Source organism: Alternaria atra, assembly GCF_907166805.1.
Source record: "Alternaria atra isolate CS162 genome assembly, contig: 32, whole genome shotgun sequence".
In the NCBI taxonomy this organism is placed as follows: domain Eukaryota; kingdom Fungi; phylum Ascomycota; class Dothideomycetes; order Pleosporales; family Pleosporaceae; genus Alternaria; species Alternaria atra.
Window position 1 is genome coordinate 703059 of NW_025091331.1, and position 25235 is coordinate 728293.

The following is a 25235-nucleotide window of genomic DNA, read 5'->3' on the forward strand; positions in this document are numbered from 1 at the left end:
CTTTCGATGTAGCGTGAGTATATGGATCGCAGGTTGACGGTGAGGGCTGGGGGACTATCTTGGCAAGTGTCCGCTAGCGCGACTGCCCTCGAAAAAAGTTCCCGCGCCTGAGCTCTCCTACGAACTTTTGCGCGTAACAACATTCGCGACCACACAAACTTCAACCAATTACACGGTTTTAACATGGCTGCTGACGACATCAAAGGAAAGAAGCGCAAGGGTAAGCAATTGCGACGAGGATAAATCACGTATATGTTCGCTAACCTATCCCAGGCGCATCAGAGGCGGCGCCGAAAGCGAAGAAGCCCAGAAAGTCGGACGATGTTGCACCCGTCGAAGCGAAACCAACAAGGAAATCTGCGCGTAAACAAGCTGCCGACTTCATGGACATCGAAGAAGAGGCTGCGCCTGTCGCCGTCGCCGAGCCTGCCAAGCCAAAGAAGGGCAAGAAGAGCAAGGCCGCAGCTGATGTCGATACCGAGATGGCTGAACCCGCCACTGAGGTAGTAGAGGTCGCTGAAGTACAAGAAAAGCCCAAGAAGCAAGCAAAGAAGGGCAAGGCCGCTGCCAAGGTCGACACTGAGGCCGCTGAGCCTGTCGCTGCAGTAGTAGAGGTCACTGAAGTGCAAGAAAAGCCCAAGAAAGGTGGAAAGAAGGGCAAGATTGTAGTCGCAGAGGAGACAGTCGTAGCAGAGGCTCCCAAGGCTAAGGCTAAGACCGCTAAGAAGGGAAAGGCTGAGGATGTCGAACCTGTTGAGGATGCTCCTGTTGTAGTGGAGGAGACTACCACAGTCGCAAAGCCAAAGAAGACAAAGGGCGGAAAGAAGCAGGAGGCGACTGAGCCAGAGGTCGAGGTCACCGAGATTACAGCGGTAGACGATGACGCAGACGACGCAGCTGAAGACGACCAGACCGCAGCTCTACTCGCTGGCTTCAGCGATTCCGATTCGGATGATGCTGACGAAGATGAAAACTTCGACGAAGCCGCAAAGGTTCCCAAACTTAGCGCAAAGCAGCGGAAAGCGATAAAGCAAGCAGAGGCTGCCCCCAAGTCTAACGAGCCCGGTGTTCTCTACGTTGGGTATGTATACCATTCAGTCTACACTATGTATTGCTAACATCTCGTCTAGTCGCGTGCCTCGTGGTTTCTTCGAACCTCAGATGAAGCAGTACTTCTCGCAGTTCGGCAAGGTCAACCGGTTACGCCTGTCGCGCAACAAGAAGACTGGTGCCTCCAAGCACTTCGCTTTCGTCGAGTTCCAATCCCAAGAGGTCGCTGACATCGTCGCACGAACCATGAACAACTACCTACTGTTCGGTCACATCCTCAAAGTCCATCTCATCCCCAACGAACAGGTACACCCAGATCTCTTCAAAGGTGCCAACGAGCGATTCAAGGTCGACCCTCGCAACAAGAAGGCCGGTCTCGAGATGGAGCGTGGTGTAGAGCGTTCGCAATGGGAAAAGCGCGTGGAGAACGAGAACAAGAGAAGGACAAGCAAAGCTAAGCAGCTCAAGGAGATCTTTGATTACGAGTTTGAAGCACCAGCGCTCAAGACTGTCGACAGTGTTCCAAAGCACACTAGCATAACTACTCTCAAACCGGCGAAGCCACAGCAGCTTCTTACTGAAGCGGCTGCTGAGGAGACCACTGTCACTGAGCTGCCAAAGGCTAAGAAGGGCAAGAAGGGTGCGAAGGCTCAAGCAGAGCCGCAACCGACTCAGGCTGCTGAGGTTACAGAGGCTGTCGAGGCTGTCTCCCCTGCACCAGCAAAGAAGGGCAAGAAGGCTGTAAAGGCCAAGGCTGTTGAACCCGCTGAGGTTGTGACTGAGGAGATTGTCGAAGCCACCACGCCCGCTGCAGACAAGAAGCCTAAGAGGACTAGCAAGCGCAAGTCAGACGTCGCGCTCGAGGCAACCGCCGTTACCGAGGAGACTGTCCCGGAGACAACACCTAAGAGCAAGCGGGCTAAGAAGGAGAAGGTCGTCGTTGAGCCTATAGTCGAAGAGGTCGAGGAGAAGAAGACGGCCGTTAAGCCAAAGAAGGCGGCTAAGAAGGCCAAGGCCTGAACGCGCTGACGTCAGACGAGCCATCAATAGCTCAGCTTTCAAATCGCTGAAGGATTTAAAGCCATACCGAACTCTGGGCGGTCTCAGCTTCCTTGTACATGTTTAATGGTTGTGGCTGCTTACGATTATCTACATTCGACGACTATTCTTCAGCTTTCCGATGAGCCGGGCGTTCAAGTAGAAAAAACGTGGTTTTAGCGTATCCATACCAATGCAGCATTCTACCATCCATTCCCTTTTTCATCGCACGTTTCGTGTAATTTTTAAAAAGCCATCCATTTGATTGACGTGTACCTCACAGGTGGGCGCCGCAACCCTAGTCTTTGCTCCACATTTAGGCCTCATGTAGAAGGAGGGTAGCGATATCTCGCGCTTACATCAGATCACCACCTAGATATGGAATGCTTCCGACGGGCGTAGTTGCTAGTAAGTAGACACGGGAGAGAGTTGTTCTATAAGAGAGAATCACATCTGACATCAAAACCGCCGTCACCTCTGTGCTGCTGATACCTACACGATCTACCCCTCATCATATCCAATTTTTTTTTTCTTCCTTCAGATCCACCACTTCAAAATGGCAGAAAACGACGCACGCCTTTCGGCATCGCAGATGTACGAGTCCGTCACCTCACTGCCCCCAGCCAAACGCTACATTATCACGCACAACGAACAGGGAAAAAGCACTGTTCATTCGAGCCCAGCGTTGCAGTTCTACGGATACCCGTAAGTGTCCCTGTATGAACTGCATGTGAGGCATACACTGACTTCGTACACCTACATTTAGTGGTATTGGCGGGACATCTCGATCTTGTACGTCTCAAACCCCTTCTTACCTCGCGCCATGGCGATTGAGAGTCCCGATATTGATGCAAGATTCCATAACTAGACGCCACATCCTCCACCCCAACCATTCTCGAGCAGGATAAAGACATCGAAGCGTATACGTCCCAAGAAGGAGATGCAAGCTACACCGGTCGCAACATCGTAGCCAAGGAATCAGGTTCTCACCTTATTGTCTGCGAGCTTGGTCCTGGGCAAGCAAGTCAAATGCACCGTACTGTATCCATTGACTATGTAATCTGCACGCATGGAAAGGTAACCCTGGAAACTGCTACAGGAGAGACGGTGGAGTTAAATCCTGGGGTACGTTTTTGTCACTATCTCTTCTTCTTTATGGGTGGCTGGGTTTTACTCTTATGAATGCTAGGCTGACAAATGGACATAGGATCATATTGTCCAGCGTGGCACTATGCATAAGTGGCACAACGCATCGGAGACTGAGCCTACGAGGTTCATTGCTGTAACACTGCCCGCGGAGCCATTTCAGATTCCGGGTACAGGAGAGATACTGACGGAGAAGCATGTCAAGGATAGCGAAGCTAAGGACTTTGATATCAGTACGCTATAGTTGGGAATACGTATGCTTGATGAAAGACGAATAGGAGGTTACGAACGAAATGGCACAGGTGAAGCATGGTTGTTGTATCAGTGAAGAGACTCAATGAAATCGGGTATCACTGCCACGAATACGAGCAGATCTATTCGATGCGTGGATGATATTGCTGATATTGCTATTTTCGTTCACATGCGTAGCACAAACGATTCGCTAATGAACCCAGATCACTAAGAGTCGCGGCAGAGTATGCGAACATTCAAGGGTTTCATTTCTCGCTAATGATGTAACACAAAGACCACACATACAATCCTTCTTTTGCCTCGCCGCTGCATTATCGTTGATGGACTACTCTTTCAGGACACAGCAAACCTAGCCTGTGCCTGACACTGCGAGCTTCATGAGATGGTCCATGAAGGTTTGTAGACTGACATCGTCGGTGAAGATGGTTTGAGCTGTTTGCGCAACGCCTCCATAGCTACCAGTCGTGTGTGTCGTTGACGGGTTGAGCTTGCTGAGCAAGAAACGCGCTTGCGAGCCACCGGCGTCACAGACGATGAATCGAGGCAATGGGAATCGGTCCTGGATAAGATCCTTGGCATCCTCCTTCGGCGCCTCCAGGAGCTCCCTGAAGTTCTCATAACCTTCTTGCTCTTGGTATCCGGCTTTCCGCCACTCGGCCATAGTTTCGCCGTGGAAGATAAGAATGTGGAAGAAAGTGTCAAGCAACAAGACGGTCTCGGACTGAATGGAGCTGGAGTCGAGCAGTACGGGCTGACCGCCTTCATGATCGAAGCCGTAGCTGTCTAGTGTTGGCTGAATCATGATGAGTGAGTTGCTAACATCCTCGTGATTCAAGACATGACGGTAGAAGGCGGTCTCATCAGGAGAGTTGTTGAAAACTTGCAGGAACTGTGATCGACGGAGATGGAACATGAATTGCGGGTATAGTGTGAAGTTCTTCTCGAGCCTGGTTCAGTAGTTAGTATTTGACGCTGAAGCGCAAAGGTATAGATTGGGGAAAGGTAGAACTCTACCCTTGAAGTAGAGGAATCTTACCTGAATGACGACGGGTCGTCTTTCCTGTACTCGGCGAAGCGAGCACATAACCTGATAAGCATGCGGTCGACCCATCGAAGAACATCTGGACCATCGTCAACCTCAGCCTTGAAAACCGCTATCCTTGACATGAGGACGGCAGCAGCTTCTTGGTCGAAGGACTGGGCGATAGCAGGGTCACCGGAAGGACCACTGAGGGGGCGGGCGACAGTGGTTACCCTCAGATGATACTGTCCAGCGGAGTGCTGGTAGTATGTGAGGAACTGAATCAGAGCCTGTTGCTGTCCAGCCTGCATCTGGTTTGGCCCGCCTTGACTAGCAATCTCAAAGTAAATACCGTACGAAGACTCAGGATCGATACCGCACATCTTCCATGCGCAGGTGTTTCCGATACCACACTCAGTCTCTCCGACGGAGACAGACTTCTTGTTCATTGACACAGCGTGTCCAATAAGACCAGTGATCTTCAGCTCCTTGGTTGTCAGCACCTCGAAGTTGGCGCCGAATCCCATTAGGAGATTGTCGTCAGCATCCTTGTTGAACACTCGCGCAAAGGACTGCTTGTACATGGACGAGGTGAAACTATCCGTCAGAATCATGTGTCCACCAGTGGTGTTCGCAAGACCCCTCATCTCGAGCAGACCAACCTGGTCCAAGCACCCAGCAAAAATGTCCACAATGTGGCCGTTGGTTGAAATGCGCTTCGCGAGGCCCTCGTAAAACTTCAGCGCCTTCTTGTAGTATTTGATGTTATCACGATCGATGTCGTGGTGCGATCGGATAGGCTCGCGCAGCTCGGGGCCAACGACCATGCCAGGGCCCTCGGTGGCTGGGCCGCCACTGAACAGCATGATACGTGCGCCGGTGTTCAAGAAGTTTGTCTCCAAGAGTCCAGCAGCGACGCTGAGTGCCACACCAGTGCACCTCAGAGGGCGCTTGTCGTTCGCGACAGGCCAGGGATCCCGTTGGATCGACTCGAGAGCGTTGGTCAACTGTAGTTCGCATTGCGATACGGGGAGGATGAAGCGCGTGCCAGCACCACCTTGGGGTGGCACAGGTGGTCGACCAGGCTGCTGAGGGACGCCAGGTCGAGGAGCCATCTGACTCAGGCCGAGCATCTCGTGGACTTGCTTGGAGGAGTAGTCCTTGCTTCCGCGGAAGACGTACGACTTGGCGCATTCGGTGTAGCCCAGCTCGTGTACTTGCGTCTACGGCTGTCAGCATAGAATCCCCAATATTGATTTCTTGCACCTACCATTGTACCGTATGTGATCAGACCGACCAGAGCATATGCAGGGAGCAGGCTCAAGCTCATGATGATCGAGTCCTTGAGCGCCTTCAAGCTGTCCTCCTCCTGGCATGTGTCTACGACAAAGATAAAGATCGGCGGGGTCAGTACTGGTTGAGGAAGTCGGTACTCGATTGTAGTGCTGCTCGCATGCAGCTCGGGGGGTATCTGTTGCTCGGAAATGTCCTTGTAGTGCGGGGGAAGATTGTTGCGGTTCAGGCAGAAGGGGCATATCCATATGCGTGCGCGCATATCAATTTGACTATATCACCGTTAGCTTGAGGGAAGCTGCCAGAGACTGCTCGGGGCGTACCAGTAGGGGTTGAGGACGGCTTTGCAAGGCGCTCTACACGCGACAGGCGCATATTGAAGCAGAGGAGTATCCGTCTTCTCTTTCAGAGGGGTGTAAAGAGCACCAATGGGAACGACGAGACGGGAAGCTTCCTATATACTGAATCAGTACCTCGAGTCTGTGGTGACGATCGGCTGTCCATCATACCATGCGCGAGCTGGGGAACGTGTTCCAACTGAGACGGACACCATCTCTGTCCTCGATATCGCTCCACTGGTCCTTGAGCGTCTCAAAGTCGGCCATTCTGGGCGGTCACAGCTATCCGCGCTGCTCGGGAAGATATGGGGGTGGGTGGAGGTTGTAGAAGGTTGGTGGTGGAGGGACCGAGGGCTCCCACGATGGGAGATTGATTTGGCGGGGCGGTGTGAAATGTGGCAGTTGCGAGCCTGGAGCTGCAGTCGTATACAGCAGAATGTACCGAAACGTTTCAACTGTTCCTCCCTCAAGGCAACAACTGCACGATATTGCAACGTCTTAAGAGCTCACACTCTTGAACATGCGTGGATACCACAGTTGGCGATGCGGCCAGATGTTCTTGCCCTAGCGCCCCCCAATCGGGATTAGCTTCACCGAAGCTCCGCTCCGCCCTCGCCTCAAAACCTCGATTTTCCTCGCTCCCACTCTTCTTCTCTTCACCACCGCCAGCAAAACAAACACTACTTAACGGCAGGCTCCCATTTCTCCAATGAATGAGCCTGTTTTCGCGCTGCGCGTAGAAGAGATTTAGACCCATGGCTGGGCGCCCGATCTGGAAAACTCATTCTGAGTATACTGAGAGGTTGGGAATCAGCAGAGGTCACATCCATCAATGTGCAATGTCGCGTTAAAAGAGTACCATGTATACTCTATCAGGAAAAAGGCCCCCAGGCAATCGTCTTGTAGTGCGTATCATGTACGTGATGTGTTTATCAACACCTATGTAACTCATAGGCAACCACGGTCGAAAGCAACGTATACATTCCCGACAACTGTAGCCTCGAGGCGATTGATCACGTCGCGTTTGATATCAAAACTCGTGTCTTCTTCTCTGGATCGTATGCTTACTGGCGACCAGTCCGTATCGAGACATGTTCAAAGGCTTTTACCTTGTGATGAAGGTCCTTTTCGACCAGGCTATATCGTTTAGCTGTAGCAAGAACTCGTACCAGTACGTTCCTGTTCAAGCGATTCGTTGCAGGATCGAATGTCGCCACCTTGTTCCTGTCGGAAGCGACCGCTATCGTGGAGCATGCTGGGCTTCATGTAGCTTATACAACAACGACTCCGTCAAACCCGATCATCGACCAGAGTCTACAATTCCAATAACATGTTACCGGAGACACGTCCGATGTTCCCGCTGGAGCCTCCAGATCTGCTGCTGTGTTTGGACATTCCCATGGTTATGATAGATTAACAATCTGGGGCCGATCGGGTATATTGCATCGCAATACACTAACCTCATCACCTGCCGGCGTACTGTGTGCTGCATTGGCCATTGGGGTATATATGTGTTTGCAATGTCTGTAGTATTTTTTCTGTTGCATTTCAAGTCTTTCAGATATAGCTACAGTCAGTCATCATGGCTCGCACTTCTGCCCTTCTCCTCTCGCTTCTTGCAGGTCAGGCCTGCGCTCATACTTTCATTTGGGTATTTCCAGTCCGATTCGACTAACACATCCCCTGTACTAATCTGTCCAGGGAGTCTTCGTCAACGGCAAAGACCAAGGTACATTCAAAGGCGTACGCATCCCCGCCTACAACGGTCAGAATGGCAAAGGTGGCTACAACAACTCGCCTGTCAAGGATCTCGACTCCATCGACATGCGCTGCAACGTCATGGGTGACATACAAGCTCACGACACCATCAAAGTTCAGCCTGGAGATAACCTAACGTTCGACTGGCACCATGAGATTCGTAACGACACAGACGATGTGATTGCGAACTCGCACCATGGTCCCTCTCTCATTTATATTTCGCCTGATCCACCAACGGAGAACTCCTTCGTTAAGCTCTGGCACTCTGGAAAGTACGAAAGCAACCCGTTCCCACAGGCTGGAAAATGGAGTACCACAAGTGACATTGCAAAGCACTTTGGTCACATGAATGTTAGGGTACCTGAGGGTCTGAAGGCAGGTCATTACCTCATTCGTGCGGAGATGATTGGTCTGCATGAGGGCGATGTAAGCTTCGCGCAGAATCCAAAGAGAGGTGCACAGTTCTACCCCGACTGCGTCCAAATATTGGTCGAAGGCGATGGCGAGGTTGAGCTACCCGAGGGCGTAAGCTTCCCGGGAGCGTATTCTTACGACGACCCTGGCGTCGTACACAACGTGAGTCACTCTTTTACTCAAGTCCTGGTTTTTAGTTCGTTCGCTGACATGATGCAGGTATACTGCTCTACTGAGACTAAGAAGCCGAAAACCTCTACCACTCCCTGTGTTACCGACTACGTCATCCCTGGACCTACCGTATGGTCTGGTGCTTGGCCTGAGACTACTGCAGTCTCCGTTGGACCTGTGACGGGTGTTACAACAGCGACCGCGTGGAGCACATGGATTGGCACCGATAGTGTGGTTACGAGCGCGACGTTTGCGGATGTGAAGAGTCAGACTATCGTAGGAAGCTCAAAGTACACTGCGAGTTGGAGTGACACATATGCTACACCTACGGCGACGGCTGCACGCTGGTAGATTGCAAAGTCGGGAGAAGTTATAGAAAGAATCTGATGAAAATCTTACCAGCTACATATCGCTCAAGGTCATGTCCAGCTTTTATGAACGCTGTCTAGCACGATTTTCATTCTCTTCTCGTTCTCCTCACAAATTTCAGGTCATAAGCCAACCCCCTTTCAGTTACATGGTGCCATATGCTGTTAAGTCCTCGAGTATCCTATCTCTGCATACTCGACGAACCCCATATGACGATGAAGATCAATCTTCCCATCGAACAACCATGTCGCTCACTCATCCAGGGCTATGATTTCCGTCTTGCGCTTCTTTCCCTTTTCAAGTACAATGCCACCATCGTTAGGCTCACGTTTGATGCGCACTCCTGTCTCGCTAGGAGCTGGTTCTTGCTTGATCGGGACACGCTCGGTGTCTTTGTTCTGTAATGCGATTAGCAGCTTCCGGACCCCATTTCTGTATTTTCCTACCTCGTAATGCTTGAGGAGTACCAGAAGACGCTTTCGGCTGTGACCCGCAAGCCCGTTATCATGTCCCCGGTAATGCTTGATGAGATCAATGATTTCTTCATCTATGAGACCATTGTGTTCGTCGAAAGTGGGCGAAACGGATTTCGGCTGAGGCGGAGCTGGGGTCACACCGGTGGTTTTTGGTCGCGGAGCAGCAGCGAGTGATACACCGTTCGGGTGAATTTCCGGTATTGGCTCAGTTGTGTCTTCCTTCTTGACCAACTCTGATTGTGGAGTTGGAGAGGGACTTGGTGAGCGGGGCACGATGTCGAGAGATTTGAGTGCGGCTGTTTCTATGTGAACCTTACGACTGTGTGCTTACGCGAATAACTTACTGTTCGAGTGATACTTGAATTGGAACGTGACGAAAGGCTCTGCAGCCAATTTGGATCGAGTTCCCTTGCGGGCTTCTATGATCGTATTTGGTGTGAGCCTTCTTTTGTGTCAGCATCCCTTTGAAAATGCTGGAGTGCGGGAGTACCTTATAGTATGAGAGCGCACATCGCCTTTGACAGACTCTTCAGATACTCGTCCAACTTCCCTTAATGTTACCTTCTTGCCTCTTGGCTTTGATATTGTCCGGTAGCTGAGAACTTGTGTAAGTACAAGAGTTATAGTGCCTACTGAACTGAGAGTCTCTAGATTTTCTTCGGATGCTTCACTGCTGTTGTCTTCTACTTCGATGTCTGCCAGTGTGTATTTTCGTATCTGATAGCTCAGAGTGGGGCTTACATACCGATGCTAAGGTCTGAGAAGACAAAATTAGATGCCAACCATGACCCGCCTTCTCTCCACGTTATCTTTGACTGACAGTGGGTTCCTTCCAACATCCCATGCTTCTTTACAAACTTTCCATTGACTTTCATTTCGTCTAGACATGCGCGTAATAGCGCGTCCATTGGGGTGAATGGTGCTCTGAACTTAGTCGTTATCGCAAACTCCGCGCCTGACCGGCACTCAACGTATCGTGTGATAGTGTTAGGTTTCTCCTCCTCGTCTGTATTCTTGTACTCTTCGAGCGGCTTTCCATCGACAAGTATTTCTACTGTCAGTCCGGGATAGTCATGGTGAACCGCCATGCTGATATCGTGAAATGAGTCGAGTAATCGTGAGTGTATTAGAGAGAAGGACGAGGCTAGGAAGTTTGATATATTTCAAGCTCGGTGCGTTCTTCCGGGCTTAGTTTCCCAAGTAAAGGTGGTACAGTGCTCGATTTGAAGCTGATGCGAGGGCGTATATCCGGGAGGTGAGAGAGATCTCATTAGGTGATATGACGTTGAGACTGCTTCACGAGGCGAAACACCGGACAGTATATACCAATCGAAACTTAGGATGAACTCATCATAAAAGATGACATTATTAACGTGTGTATGTATAGTGGTGTCCAAGTTCGTCGAGTAGTCGGTTTCCAACTACCTCATCTCGAAAGGCATGTTTTCGTATGATTAGCCATGTGTACACACCTATGAATCTACGAATGAGACAACGCGCCGCCACCTCGACGGCGTATATCAGCATGTAATCGTCCCAGATCTTGGTATGCGCTCATTCTGATACTGGATAACGCGGTAGCTTCACACGCGTCCTTTCACCCCACGGCGACTTCGGAGTAGAGCCATCTTCTAACGTCCCGATGCCATCATTGAATTCAGCGTTGTAAAGGCAAATCGAGTTCACTCCTTCAGTTTACCACGATAACTCCTGGTCCATATGCGGACATTTGCGCTGTCGCGTCTCAACATAAGTTACTTCATCCCCGTCCTCAGTGGGCCTTTCACGCTTAATTCTAGCAATAGCCTCGGTTTCTTGCTTGATAGAGTCATTCTCCGGGTCTCGCTATGTAGATATGAGTATTGAAATCAACAAGTCATAACGCATACATACTTGTCGCACACGACGTAGCAGCTCTCTCAGCTGCGTCGGGGTAAGGCCTTCCTTGGGTCTGTCTTCTAGAAGAACAAGAGTGGGCTAGCTCATTCTAACAATCCAAACTGCTTTTAGACTTGCTCCAAAGTCATTGGTATCAGTAAGTGCCGTGGTGTGAACGTGATCATAACTCACCAAGTGACAGATATTTGAAATGGAAAGTCGCAAACGGTACCTGGTCTACGAACTTGTAGTGTCTTCTGGGAGGGGAGAGTGCCCTGGACGGCATTTCCGGGGCTTTGAAAAACTTCGAAGAATTAGGTCTTTGCGTGTTAATGGCTTCGCCCACTCTTTACATACACTGCTTGGTGCGATAATGCGTCACTTTTAAGCGCCTTCTCCGGGATCTTGTTGAGCGCTGCTAGTTTCTCGCGTGTGTTACTGAATTTTCTGGAATCTACTCCCAAATTTTGATAACTTTCAACGAATTGGAAGGATATGGTGATATATCCTTTAATACTAAGAGTTTGCTTCAAAGTAGCAACACTGGGGATAGATCCACACGCCTCTTCAACTGCGCAACCCGTCAGCATACGACAGTAGATAGAACCCTTAGTACCCGCCAATATTCAGTTTGGCGAAATAAAATTCTTCCTTGTCCCATTTTCGATCTTGTTGCTGACAAAGACCACTTGCCTGGAGCAGTTTTTGAAATAGTTGTTCTCGGTCACACAGCCATTTAGCCATAGAGACTCCATCGATAGAAAGATGTGTTCTGATGTCATACTGGGTCGGAAACGGCGGCCGGAAAGTAGTTACGACCACGAGATTGCTGTCTGAGCGCGCTTCGATGTACTTGGCCAGTGAAAAGATAACTGATTTCGTAGCATCAGACTTTTGGATCGCCCTATCTAGCGAAGTTAACGGATTGCGGGAGGCATTGGAGGATGAAAACTCTGAAGATGAAGTAAATTCACATGATATTGAGCTCATGGACGAGCCTGCTGCCAACACATGTTCAGAAAGGCAATACTATTTCCTCGGTCATCAAAGAGTAACGTCGGTGCCTACGATGGTCCCCTATTGTATATCCGGGGAAAGCTGCTCTATATCTACCGTTCTCGAGTAGACAGTGTATACAAATTACTCATTGGCCAACGGCGTTATCTGTCGTCCAATCACTGAGGTTCTCGAAAAACATCTTCAGCCCATACCAGTCGAGCTTCAGGCTTGGGCTTGGACGAACTGGGTGCAATGGCACGCGCTCGCGGTCTTATTTGCGAAACTTCTGGTGCGGCCTCAAGACACGTCTTCGGACCGAGCATACGCTATCGCGATGCAAATTTTCCGGCATTACGCGCGACTGGTAGCGGATTCGGAGTCTGGACTGCTGTGGAAGCCCGTTGCGAAGCTCGTGCGATGGGTACAGAGATCACGACAGACTTCGAATACCACTGCAAAAAGAACTTCCTCAAGTAGGACCGAAGCGACTTATGCTGTACCAATTTTGACTGATCGGACCGGCTCTGCTACGTTCAACGACGAACTACTTGGCTTGCCGGACTGGGATATAAACACCGATACATTCGACACCACAATGGTGAATATGGCAGATCACGTCGAGGCTCAGTATAATGGTTCTGTTTGCGGAAACGAAATACCGTGGCTAGCATGGGACTACTTCGTTCGCGATATCAACTATTCTTCACCCTAAATCTGCACACCGATGCTATTCATGTCTAACAAACAAGATGTCCACTCTCAACAAACGAAGCTCGCAACTTCGGGAGAAATCCTCCCAATCCTACTCATCAGGTCTTTCCACACTTTCTCTTGAATGCACCGACCTTTCTCGCTCCGTACAAATTGCGACTCTTGCTCAAACTGGCACTCCGATACATACTTCCCATGTCTTTCTTTGCCCGCCGCCATTACGTGAATATGGGCACGACTCCCCTTCTCTGCAGTCCAACCCATCAATGCAAAAGCTATCTGCTATCCAATGGGATGGGGTTTAGTCCGCGATAGCTCGCTCAGTGCCACATCATTCAGGATTGATGAGGTTAACCACGATGCCGGAGTAGTCTGTCGCACTATCTGAAAGTACCTCGACGAGCTCATGGAAGTATAGGTGGTCCATGAGCTTGCTCAAAGCATATCGCCATATGACGTCTGTCCTCGCAGAGTCACTGAGCGCTTCAAACATATCCATGTCCTCAGGCAAGCCCGCATCGAACTCATCATCTGGACCGAAGACATGATACATGCTGCCACAGAATGCCAACGATGTCTGCACATCATAGACCATAGCTGTTTCTTGGAGCTTGGGAAGGACGGCGATGGCGCCAAGGAAGGTTGACCCAACGTTGACGTTCAAGTGTATCTCGAGATCTTCCGCCGTCCTGAACTCCTGCAGTTCCGTACCGGCATTTGCGATCAAGGCATCAAGACGAGGAAGTTGCGTGTGAACGCGTTCACCAAAATCTATTACGGATTGGTAACTGTTCATATGGTGCCTAGGTCAAAAGCCGCAAAATGCGCAGAAGCCGCAAAAGCCGGGAACGACCTGCGAACCCCACGAGAGCCAACAAACGACTCTCGAGATGTCTTACCCTCTCAAAGTCTTGATTTCACGTCATTACAGAGAGTGTGGACCAGTTATGTGCAGGTTTGGTATGTATTAGTAGTTACCTACACCTGAATGTGTACCAGCTAGATGTCACGATTAGTGCTAGTACTTATCGAAAGGGTTGCAGGCATCAAACAGTCACTCCAGAAGATGAAAATTCAAGCAAGATCTGTGTGTGGCTTGTGGAAGACACAATTGTTATTTGCATGGTTTCAGAACTAGAGAGATGATGGTCAGGGTAAAGGAGAAGGAACGAACAGAGACTGCAGAGTTAGTAAAGATAGCCGAAAGCAAAGAACGCACATCATAGAGTCATCCGAAGCGGCACAGAAGCGCACACGAAAGCGCTCGCTATCTTCAGGTTGCTTTGCAAAGCCGAGAAGACTAGGAGAAACACTAAGATGCAAGCAAGGTTGACGCTAATGCTCATGTACACGTGTATACGTGGATGACCGTTGCACGGTAAGTTTTCGCCGCTAGACATGTGTTTGCAGCCCAAAACCTTACATTGAAGCAACGTGGAGGCTTGCGAAGCTGACATGCAGAGTGGCCAAAGCCTACGCGGCCCCAAAGCTGACACTGTTGCTATGTGGAGACACTACTGATCGCAGATTAGCGAGAGTGCAAGATCTGAGAAGGGCAACCCACGGATAGAGGACTTAGCGCGCGAACATCCACCCGTATTGAAACTCGTGTTCAGTGCACCATTGTCTAATTTATCGCAAGCTAACTACTTGTTATCATCAGCCTCGCAAGATGTTCGTAATGTATACTAGCCGCTTGCACCGGCTATTTTACGCCGACGATTTATAGGATTGTCGTATCCAGCACGTATGGGTTTATTTCGGAGCAACGAAAAACATCCGACCGAAAGCGATAAGATTCATGCTCTGTCAGCGCTGAGTAACAAGTGAATAATTTGCAATCGTATAGAGTCACGGAGATAGCGCAACTCGGCGCGTCTTCGCGCTTAAAGTGCTCGGCGCAAAGTCGTTTAAAATACAGCCGAGGTGATGCCTCAGGTTCACGAAAAGGGAAGTAAAAATGCTTTTGGGTGTTGAGGACCAACAGAACGCGGAGGATGCAGTCAGCGTATGGTGTGGTGAGATCGGACTCGGCTGATCATCAGCTTGACCGACCGAACGACCGGACGAACTCCGCATCGCGGTATTGGGCGTCGCAGAATCCACTGAATTAGGTTGCGTCTGTTCATGGACAAAGAAATAATTACCTTGGTGATGCAGCAGTCAGGAGAACGGCCGTAACTGCGCGCATGACAGATGACGTTGGAAACCAAGTTCTGAGATGCCATGGTGAGCAAAACCGGAACCGGCCAACGCCCTGTTACATTTCCAAGCCCTACAAACCCAAAAGAATCGTTGGGTGGCAGAATATCGGATGGACAGGCGCCCTGCATATGCGTGCAGGAGTTAAAAATTTCTCATCCCGGCAGATGGAGTATTGATAAGAGAATAGTAATAGAAATCCTTGAGCCAGCATTAATTTCCATAACTGAAGATGTATATTGATCGGTGCATCTGGTAGGTCACAACTGCGTTATGAGTGGAGGGGGTAAAACACGCGACTATCATGCCTCAGGCGTCATGATCGACAGTCATGTTTCCGTTGGAAGCAGGTGGACCGGCAGAAACTTTGTCAAAATCAAGCCGACGCAGGGTCTCATCATCCCACGCTCGCGGATTGGCGGGCAGAGGGGCTAGGGATGGTGCCCGCTCAGCCGTTGGCGATCGATGACCGCATCGAGCGACCTTCGAGAAGTGATGGGCAGTTTCAATGACCAGCAGGATATGGACTAAGACGTCAGGGAAAGGATATTCATTGGGGACGTATTGCTTCGCAAAAATAGAAGCGTAAAGCAAGAGTTCTGCACGGCAGTCGTTTTGGATGGAGTGCGAGGGATGGGGAAATGATGTCATTATCATTTTAAGCGAGAAAACAGCATTCGTTCGGTCCGACGGAGGAGGACGCAACACGAAAGCGATAGGAAGGGTAAAACATTCGGCATCAGTATGGAATGTCAAAGATGAAAAAGTATTCGGAATGTGGCTGCAGAATGCTACAGAAGCCTCGGGTTGCAGCGCACTGGCTTAGAAATGTGGCTAGTGCCTTGATTGGGCGAATAAGGGGTCCAGATCTCTCGGAGAACCCGGGGCAGTTACACCTAGGTGTCGTCCGTGCATAAGGCTGCACTGCCACACGGTGATGCGATAGACCCTGCATTTCCGACCTTCTCCACCGATCTTGCCCGTTCGAGGCCTTCGATGCGATGCCACGTTGGTTTAGGGTTGCTATGCGACTCCACAAGATGCTTGCAACACGTTGCATATGTCGTTTTTTCAGCACACATGCGCAGGGAGAGTCTCAGTGAAGAGTTTTCCTTGTGTAATCTTGGCTGTACGCGACCTGTAGGGATGTCGCACGGCAGTGCCGTTGTTGAGTAGAGGATGCTGCCAGTGCCGAAGCGGAAGTGTAGATTCCATCTGCAGGATAGATGGTAGTCAGACCTGATCTAGTAGCATTGCAGCTGGTATGTGCGTATCCCAGTCTATTGGTTCGTGGATCGATCTCCAGTTTCAGCATCTTATCAAGAGATGTGCATTGTGCTAGCCAGTACAGTGGTCCTCGGGAGCCGTTTGGCCACCAGATCCAGCTATCAATAGTACAGAGTATGGGGTAGGCTATTGACGGTTATCTCCAAACGAGACTACATCGTCTCACGTGCCAGCAGATACAAGCTGAAAGCAGTATCGTATCGTGGTCTTGAGGCCAATGCTCACATGTCAGTGACTGTCTGTGAGTCACGCGGACGAACATGTGACCACTATGGACGCTGGCCAGAGGTGTGGCTGGTGCCTTCGCGTACTCCATCTCTGCTATCTAGTAGTATTCGTAATCCAGTATGCACTGTCGAGTAGCTCGGCATGTAAACGATGCTGCTCAGCCCATCTCGGAACATCGTAGGCCCAGCGAGAAGGAGCGGCCAGCCGTTGGACCATACACGGCGGTATCACCATAGCCGGACGTCTGGAAATCGTCCGTCGCACAATGCTCTACAACCTACACGCCAACTGTACACTAAGTGGACGGCCACATCGATGAGTAACGGTTCGGTTCACAGGGCTCCGTTTCACGTGGAGTGTATGCCTGCAGAGATCGCCTGGATGCTTACAAGCGATTGCTCGGTATTTTGGGAGCGACTCATGGACGTTGAGGGAAGCCATCTCGGCTGCTATCCGATGCATGTGGAAAACTCTGTATGGTAGAATCTCGTCTGTCGGGGTTTGCACAGCCTTCGGTCGGACAGGGCCCGCGGCGGCCGTATGCAGGGTGTGTGAGGGTGGTGTCGATCGCGCCGCTTCTGCGCGTTGGCGTATCCTTAGTGTATACACCCCTGTAAGCCACACACCTGGGTTGCGTCATAGGATGAAGTATGAAAGGAAACCGAATCCGCGTACTCTAAGCAGCCCTAGTCGTTTAAACTATCGCTCAGCAATTTACAATCTCTTACGACACACACGAAGACGCTTAATTCCGATAATCCGAGCATAGCCGACGCAAACGAAGCAGTATTCGATAGTCTTCCACCGACTGCTGCCCTAGATCACCTCATCAAGTGGTCTTTCACTCAAATCGGCGAAGACTACCCGAGTCATCGGCCGGTAGCCCACTAGTATAAAGCAACTTGCCACCCGCGCTGGTCCCTTGCTTTTCCTCCCGACCATTATGTTAGCGCTACCCACACAACGTCACCACCTTTCAACCATACCGTCACCACCATCTTCACATCCTTCCTATCAGCAACTACCCCAGCAATTCGCCGCACAACACCTCTACGACCAGAAGCTCCTCAACGACTACCTCGAGTCTCAGCAACCTTACGGCACTTCATCTGGCAGTGCACCCAACTCGTACATGACGAGCGCATACCCTGATTTCGCGAATCCGGCTATCCGAATTCAACAGTCGACGCCAACACCGCAGCTTCCCCAAGGCTTCGCACAACCACCTATGCTCTCGACCAACAACACCAGCACTGGACTCGAGTCCTGGAACAACTACGGTAATGTGCAAGGTCAATCTCTTCAGACACCTTCGCAGAAACAGAACCGCGGCCACCAGCGCGCCTCATCATCGTCCTCTATAGGCTCAAGTGCCTCGCAATACCAGGCCGTTGGACCTTCGGCAGCCTACCAGTATGTAGCTCGCTCCGAGTATTCGCCTTCGCACGAGACTGCGCTGGCTGACTCATTGAACATGGCTGACATATTCTTAAGATCGTTCCAGAACCATCTTCCTACACCCTCACAAACACCTACTCAGGATTCGTTTATGAACGGCAACAACTTCAGCAGCAACTTCCCTACAAACTCGGTCAACATGGATCACACCATGTCTGCACACATGTCGATGAAGCAAGCGCTCATGGACCAAAGTGATGACGTACCAGACTACGCGCACTCCACCGGGCAGTCAGTCTCGAGTTACGGACACGACTCTCCTGCTACGCCACACACAGGACAGGACGAGATGGACTTTAAGATGCCTGCGAATGGTGAGAACCTCTGCAGGATAGACTCCTGGCTCTTTAACCAATTCTGTGCTTACGATGAACCAGACATACGCCCCGTGCCCAAGTTTGAAAGGACATACACCGACATTGCTGCCGACACTGGCTTCTACGAGCCCAGCGCTTCCCAATCAGTATCGCAGTCAAAGCCAGCACAGTCGTCGTTGCTCTCGCCATACCGGAGCAACGCCAACGAGAGTGTGCAGCGCGCTCTACAGGCAGCACAGTACGCGCGCTCACAGTCGCCAAGCAGCACCGCCTCAAGAAGTGACTCACCCTTCCGCAAGAGCTCACCTTACCGTCAGCCTAGCAACACGTTCAACTCGCCCATGAACACTGCTGTTGCGACACGTGAGCAGAACCGCCAGGCTGATGCGGCTTACGCTATGAAGTCCCAGATGCAGCCGAGCGATGATTCAGAGCCAAAGACCATCTCGCCCAAGGACGCCCTGCTGGACTTCCGGGAATCCGACGAAGATTCCAAAGTTCCCTTGTTCCCGGACAGTGGCGCTAGCGAGTACGACGGCCAATACAACGGTGGCGACCAATATAGGACCACTACCCAATCCAGCTTCGATGCACCATCATCATCACAGTCCTACAGTCGCGACAGTTGGGCAACACCACAATTCTCAGCCAACTTCTCCACTGCCACCGCTCCATCATTACAACAGTCGTCCAGCTTCAACTTCGCCACACCATCAATAGGAAATATGCACAATCTGCCTATGAACGCACCATCTCAGTACCGATCAACACCCAACACCATGTCGTCCGCCGTCGACCAGACACCCGAGTTCCCTGCACATTTGACATCAATGGAGTCAAGTGCCAGCGAAGCTGAGCCACCAAACGGCAGCCAAAATAATGTCCTGTCCGACCGCTACATGACAAAGCCAACATCTACGACTGCCGAGTCTGGTACCTACTCATGCACGTATCATGGCTGCTCCCAGCGTTTCGAGACCCCACAAAAGCTTCAGAAGCATAAGCGTGAGGGTCATCGAAGTGCTAATCTCAGCACCGCTATGACGTCGGCGGCTATCTTGGAGCGTAATTCGCAAGCGGGACCCCACAAGTGTGAGCGCATCAACCCCACGACCGGCAAACCTTGCAACACTGTATTTTCCCGCCCTTATGACCTCACTCGTCATGAGGACACGATACACAACGCGCGCAAGCAAAAGGTCCGATGCGCACTTTGCGTTGAGGAAAAGACTTTCTCGCGCAACGACGCATTGACACGCCACATGCGCGTGGTGCATCCTGAGGTCGACTTCCCCGGAAAGCACCGCAGGCGTGGTGGTAACCACGACTGAGCATAACCTGATGCGCGGTGTTGACCGACTCCCGCGGAGGTCGTGCCCTTGCATCTCCGTGGCGCACATTCCAGAACAGCCGCGATTGTTCTATGACATGCAGGTGACCACTTCACGGAATGAATGCGACGCACGAAGATTCTTCCTTGCAGATCTGGACTTCGACAATAAGGGCGTTTTCGTTGTCTTAGACACAGCCAAGAGTAGTGCTTATTCCCGCGTTTCTCACATTTGGCTACGCGCCTGGTTGCGTCGCATTCAGTTGTCGCTGGCTCGAACTGAATCATTCGGCGTTTTGGGCCTTTCCTTTCTACTGTACAGTATTCCTCTTCATTCTTCTAGTACACTTTTGCGAGCATGACTTTTCAGCGTCCAACACGCGGGCGCATAGGACGACGATTTGATGAAAGAGATGGCTTTTGTATGTGCGCAAAAAAGCGATGATTTCCATAGATGGCATCGCTAGCTCTAGTGAGCTTTGGTTATGCTTGAGTTTAGATTTCCATTATTCTCGATATACCTAGCTCGATTTGGAGCACTATTAATGCTGTACAACACTTCACTATTCCTCAAATTGTCGGAGCCAATTCTTCATTTTCATTGTTCTCAGCAACCTCATGACAGCAAGCGGACGGGAAAAAAAATGAATGGATGTATTATGTGTATTGTAGCTAGCAATGATACCCCGAGGTAATACCAGCATTAAATAATCTTCCACTTCCAGGTTTATGATCATGTCTACTTAGTGAAGAGTTGTTCATTGTCGTCAACTCGATGTGCATGTCTAGCTACCACTTGCTCTATGCACACTGTACACACCAACGGCAACGCCGGTCTGAACCAGAATGCATCACTCTACCACTTACTGCAAGTATCGTACGTTTCCTTACACTGCAGCATGAACCATCCAAGCTGACACCACTCCAACAATTCTTACACGGAGGTAAAGAGGCTGAATCTAGAGTGTAACATCGTCGGCTATGCATACTGCATACAAAAGCACACACAGCCGCCCAGGCAGCACTAGTTTCTACGGCTGTCAGCACTCTAATGCTTGCTATCAACTTCCGACCAACGCATCCGATTTACCGCGAAGAGGACGCACAAACGTGGGCTGAACTGCGCATAAGGGGGAGTGCGCCGCGAAATCTGGGCCCCGGTGCCACCCGTCCGCGGGCCATGCTAGTGGGGTGCAGTAGTAATACACAACACAGCCTCAGCCTCAGCCTCTCTGTTTCCATGCATGCATCTCCACACATCTCCTATCAAAATGGGACAAGTGTTCGTTCTAGAAGCCTTCGTTTTTTCTTTCCACAATGTCGACGAGGATGTCGGATTTCAAAGCAGAAGCAAAGGGTTTGATCGGGCCGAGGCTCGGGAATAGCGATGGATGTGTGTGTGTGCCCAGGTGTGTGGACGAATGCAGCAACGTTACATCCATGATTCCATGGTTGCGTGATGCCCGCTGGTGAAAACGCGGACATTGACATATTAGTGATACCATTGTGATACTCGCCATCATTCACTAAAAGCACCAATACCAAATTTGACAGCCTGCATATTGGGCAGCATAGGGTTTGCATAATGGCGTGGTCTCTCCTCGGTACACTTTCACTAAGGTGAAGTGTGAACCAATACATAGCTCCACCGAAAAATGTCGGATCTGGCTTGCACGAACGAGAGGTGCGTTGCAGGGCCCTGCCCTGCTGCTGTCCTGTGGGAAACGAGACAGATGTGGGACGGACGTTATGTGGGTTTAGCATGATGGGGAACCGCCGCCGATGCGGCATGAGTGCATGGCGTCATGTAGGGCTGAAAAGAGCGCTGGGGATCGCGCTGTGCGTTTCTATCGATAACAACGGTACAGTTGCAGTTTTCACAGAAACGACATCCGAAGACACAATAGAGTTTCATTGGCTTGTTTTGGAAACTCAAGTTCGCATCATCGCTACCCATCTGCGGCTGACAGGAAGAGCTATTGTCGTTGTTCTTGCATATAGAGTTCGGTGGAAATCCGGTTCAATGCCAAGGTTTCAGCCGACGTCAGTTACGGGGAAACTTGACAGGAACGGTTTCGTGCAACCTGCTGATGGCTTCTCGACGTCGGCCATGATGAAAACATTACCTACTCGCCCAATGATAGCTACATGGCTTTTCCCTTCTTACACGGTACACGCTTGAAGACCGTCGGCGAATGCCGTCCGGATACACTTTCCCAGATCCGCGCGAATGACGACCGTTATCCACAATTGAGATGTATATCCATCCGACCTTCCGCGGCGCAAGTCTTTCTTGGCTTCATTTGTCGCTACGAATTTAAGCGTGAGGTTCCGTTGACGTGAAGAAATAGTGAAGTCACTAAAAGGGAATTGTCGCGTTAGGGTCTGTCGATCATGATGCGATGCTCGTTTGTGGTTGAGAAGGTGATTGGCTCAAGCGGTGACTGTTGGATGTGCGGTGAGTGGTCGTTCCGCGGTAGGAGTATATCACGCGCATGTGGTATGGTAGAAAAAAGTTGGATGATCTGATAATGGAGGGGATTAATCGCGATGGTGAGTCTTCGGGCTGTAGTGAACGACGTTCTATGACAAGTGAGTCGTGCACGCCGACGAGAAGTTGGAGGCATTGTGCAGGCTGTGATTCCACCAAGGTTGCTAGCAGCATACATGATTCGTTTCTGTTACAGGTTTCTTGATATGTCACTGTTCTAATCTGGTCGTCGTGGGGTCTTACAAACTTCTGGTCTCTCAGGCTAAACATGTTACTCTTGAATCTTGCTACATATACATCGCATCCGAGAGTACTCTACTACCATTAAAAATTATCAACAGTACTTAGAGACTGAAGATCCATCCTGAGCGGCGTTTCGTCCTTGACATCATCGCGGGTCCTGACGTTGTACATCGTCTTTGGTAGCACGTTTCCCACGTTCGGAAAGTGAGCTCCCCACTGACGATATATAATAGCTGTGATCAAGATACGGCATCGTCATGATGTGGAGCCTCATGAAAATTTCCTATATATAAGGAATCAAATCAACCCATTCCACGTTACGAAAACTGCTCGCAGGAAGCGCTCTGAGACTAGCAAATCCTTCTACAATGATAAACAGCCGCGCAATTCCATATGCCCCAAAGTGGGTCACAGTGAGGGTGTACTGAAAGAATGGATGTATCTGGTACAAGAATTGCGTAACAGTATCGACTTGTGGAATTTTGGATAGACGACAAAGGTTGGATAATTGCCAGTTCATAAGGAGCCCGAGGTTGCCGAAGGAGAAACCACAACCGATAAGTAGTAGACAGGCACTACGCGAGAGATCTCGCTCCAATGGAGTTGGAAAGCTGAAGTTCCACACGACCAAGTGTATTAAGATGAAGGTCAGAGATATGACTGTCGAAACTATCGCCTCAGATATGGTCACTTTTCCAGGATTCATACGCGAGGTGTTTTTGAACCGTGTGATTGGTACATATTTGGAATCAGTACCGAGTCGAAATAAATGTTCAAAGCCCCACATGATGGGATCAAGGATTTGGTAACGATCAGGAGGCGGGTTGATAAAGTCGAGCGGAGTGAGTTTGAAAGGTCGCTCGGCTGCTTTGCCTGCTAATGCCAGTACATCCCTCAGTTGAAGCGATCCTCCAAGATACAGAGTCACCGTTGTATCAACGTCCAAAGGCTTGTGAAACCAGAAGTAGAACGTTGGAAACGTGCAAAGCACAATAGCAATGACATCGATCTCGAGCATCGAGACATTCAAATGTTGAATAGCACGACCGATGCACTGAAGGCCAAACCAGAGTATCTGGATGGATATGAGGACACGAACGAAAGCGTCTGCTTTGTTCTTGTCCTGTATGGTATTGCGGTGGATCCTGGGAAAATCGATGAAGCCGTGCTCTACAAGGTAGTGAACCTGGTGGGCGCTGACAGGAAATGGCGGATAGTCCGGAGGGTCAAGCACGATGCCACCCATATCGGCGAAAAAAGCGTGTGTCATAGACCAATCGCGATATCCAAGTTCGCGAAACTTGGACACTGAATGTCGTGCGGAGAGATACTGGACCTGGGCGAACGATGCAAGGATCTCTGGAAAAAAGATGGTAAAGGCAACCCATGATGACTTTGTCGACATATATGACCAGAAGTCATGCTTGTCGGGTACGTTTAGGAATAAGACAGACCAACCGCATAAGAACACAGTGATAACGCAGCTCCAGATGATGTCGATGGTCCCGCGTTCATTTGGCGAAGCAACCCAGCCATGAACCAGTGTCGAGTTCATGCGTACTATCTCCCTATGTGCAGATATTTGACTCAGGGTAGACTAAAAAACGCAATTGTGCGCCCAGTAAGCCTATTTATGGTACCCCTATGGTTTTCATCCTCAGGCTGGTTACAACACAACGTGCTCTCGTCAACAGCACTTCACATTCGCGGGCTGCTTATTGTCGCACAAGTTGATTGAAAAACACTATTCTTGCATTATCAGCAATCGTACTAGGCTAAAGGAAGGAATGTGAGCCTTGGATCAATAGCAACTAGGTACCTACTAAGCTCTGCGATTGGTCTGATTTTGGAAGGAGCGAGGCTGAACCGCGAGGCTGGAAAGGGGCAGAGCGTACGCAAGCCTGCAGTAGATAAGGATCGGGAAAACGGTTTCAGGAAAGACCTTGCTACCCAGTACTCCGTTGACACTGCCACAGTAGTGTTTGGTGTGATATATATAGTACAGTGAGTATCGTCAATGCCTATTGTGAACCGACACCAGCGACAATATTCAGTAGTTTTGCTGATGTATAGTCTGCTCAAGTCAAGGGTTGGTTCGTCGATGCTAATTGATTCCGACAGTAATTGTTGCTAGGGTTAGGCCGTTGACAGTACTTATAATGGATGGTGGTGTGTCGGGGTTGAATCAGATTGCCGGTATGGTAATCTCTTATCGACAAGATCTGCCGATATTGAAACCGATGTTGATAGTAAAACTTGTCGGTACTGAATTATTTGTTGGTAGTGAAAGATGTCGGTATGGTAAGCTGCCGGGCGTGAATAGCTTGTCGGTATGGTAAGATGTAGGTACTGACTCAGTCGGTATAGTAATCTGTCAGGCGTGAACCACTGTCCATACTAAAACATTTTAGTAGTAGATAATCTGCCGGTATGGTAATGTGCCGGTACTAAACACGCTGTCGGTATGGTAAACTGTCGGTATTGATTCGTACACACCAGCACTTCTGACTATCTCAAACAACTGTTACACCCCCCACTTCCTCTCAGTAGTGCTGGAGATGCTCCTGCAGGTGCTCTCCTCCCGCATATACTTGGACTGAGTATGCACGAGAACTAACGAAACAAGTAGACAACAAAAGCGCACACCTACTCAACACATGCTTTGTGTGATGCCATGCTTCATTCGAATTCACAAAGGCGAACCCCCCACCGACCCGTTATTCTAACGCCATATCCTACAATACAAATGCAAGAGCGTTTCACTG

General features: G+C 50.1%; 7 protein-coding genes across 7 annotated transcripts; 3 read left to right on the forward strand and 4 right to left on the reverse strand.

The window, feature by feature from the left end:
* Positions 1 to 183: 183 nt before the first annotated feature.
* ALTATR162_LOCUS9988 (uncharacterized protein) lies at positions 184 to 2070 on the forward strand (the record flags this gene model as incomplete). The annotated part of the gene is made up of 3 exons (XM_043317624.1): positions 184 to 220; positions 274 to 1081; positions 1131 to 2070. The coding sequence occupies 3 exons, from the start codon at positions 184 to 186 to the stop codon at positions 2068 to 2070; spliced, it is 1785 nt and encodes a 594-aa protein (XP_043173559.1).
* A 1765-nt stretch (positions 2071 to 3835) lies between these two features.
* Positions 3836 to 6405, reverse strand: ALTATR162_LOCUS9989 (uncharacterized protein; the record flags this gene model as incomplete). The annotated part of the gene is made up of 5 exons (XM_043317625.1): positions 3836 to 4433; positions 4523 to 5730; positions 5778 to 6072; positions 6124 to 6254; positions 6310 to 6405. The coding sequence occupies 5 exons, from the start codon at positions 6403 to 6405 to the stop codon at positions 3836 to 3838; spliced, it is 2328 nt and encodes a 775-aa protein (XP_043173560.1).
* Positions 6406 to 7720: 1315 nt separating this feature from the next.
* On the forward strand, positions 7721 to 8832 carry ALTATR162_LOCUS9990 (uncharacterized protein; the record flags this gene model as incomplete). The annotated part of the gene is made up of 3 exons (XM_043317626.1): positions 7721 to 7789; positions 7840 to 8472; positions 8530 to 8832. The coding sequence occupies 3 exons, from the start codon at positions 7721 to 7723 to the stop codon at positions 8830 to 8832; spliced, it is 1005 nt and encodes a 334-aa protein (XP_043173561.1).
* A 269-nt stretch (positions 8833 to 9101) lies between these two features.
* ALTATR162_LOCUS9991 (uncharacterized protein) lies at positions 9102 to 10414 on the reverse strand (the record flags this gene model as incomplete). The annotated part of the gene is made up of 5 exons (XM_043317627.1): positions 9102 to 9248; positions 9297 to 9622; positions 9671 to 9768; positions 9817 to 10021; positions 10072 to 10414. 5 exons carry the CDS (start codon positions 10412 to 10414, stop codon positions 9102 to 9104), a joined length of 1119 nt encoding a protein of 372 aa, XP_043173562.1.
* Positions 10415 to 13245: 2831 nt separating this feature from the next.
* On the reverse strand, positions 13246 to 13710 carry ALTATR162_LOCUS9992 (uncharacterized protein; the record flags this gene model as incomplete). The annotated part of the gene is made up of 1 exon (XM_043317628.1): positions 13246 to 13710. The coding sequence occupies one exon, from the start codon at positions 13708 to 13710 to the stop codon at positions 13246 to 13248; it is 465 nt and encodes a 154-aa protein (XP_043173563.1).
* A 3864-nt stretch (positions 13711 to 17574) lies between these two features.
* On the forward strand, positions 17575 to 19737 carry ALTATR162_LOCUS9993 (uncharacterized protein; the record flags this gene model as incomplete). The annotated part of the gene is made up of 1 exon (XM_043317629.1): positions 17575 to 19737. One exon carries the CDS (start codon positions 17575 to 17577, stop codon positions 19735 to 19737), a length of 2163 nt encoding a protein of 720 aa, XP_043173564.1.
* A 3016-nt stretch (positions 19738 to 22753) lies between these two features.
* On the reverse strand, positions 22754 to 24025 carry ALTATR162_LOCUS9994 (uncharacterized protein; the record flags this gene model as incomplete). Its single annotated transcript, XM_043317630.1, has 1 exon — positions 22754 to 24025. One exon carries the CDS (start codon positions 24023 to 24025, stop codon positions 22754 to 22756), a length of 1272 nt encoding a protein of 423 aa, XP_043173565.1.
* Positions 24026 to 25235: the final 1210 nt, after the last annotated feature.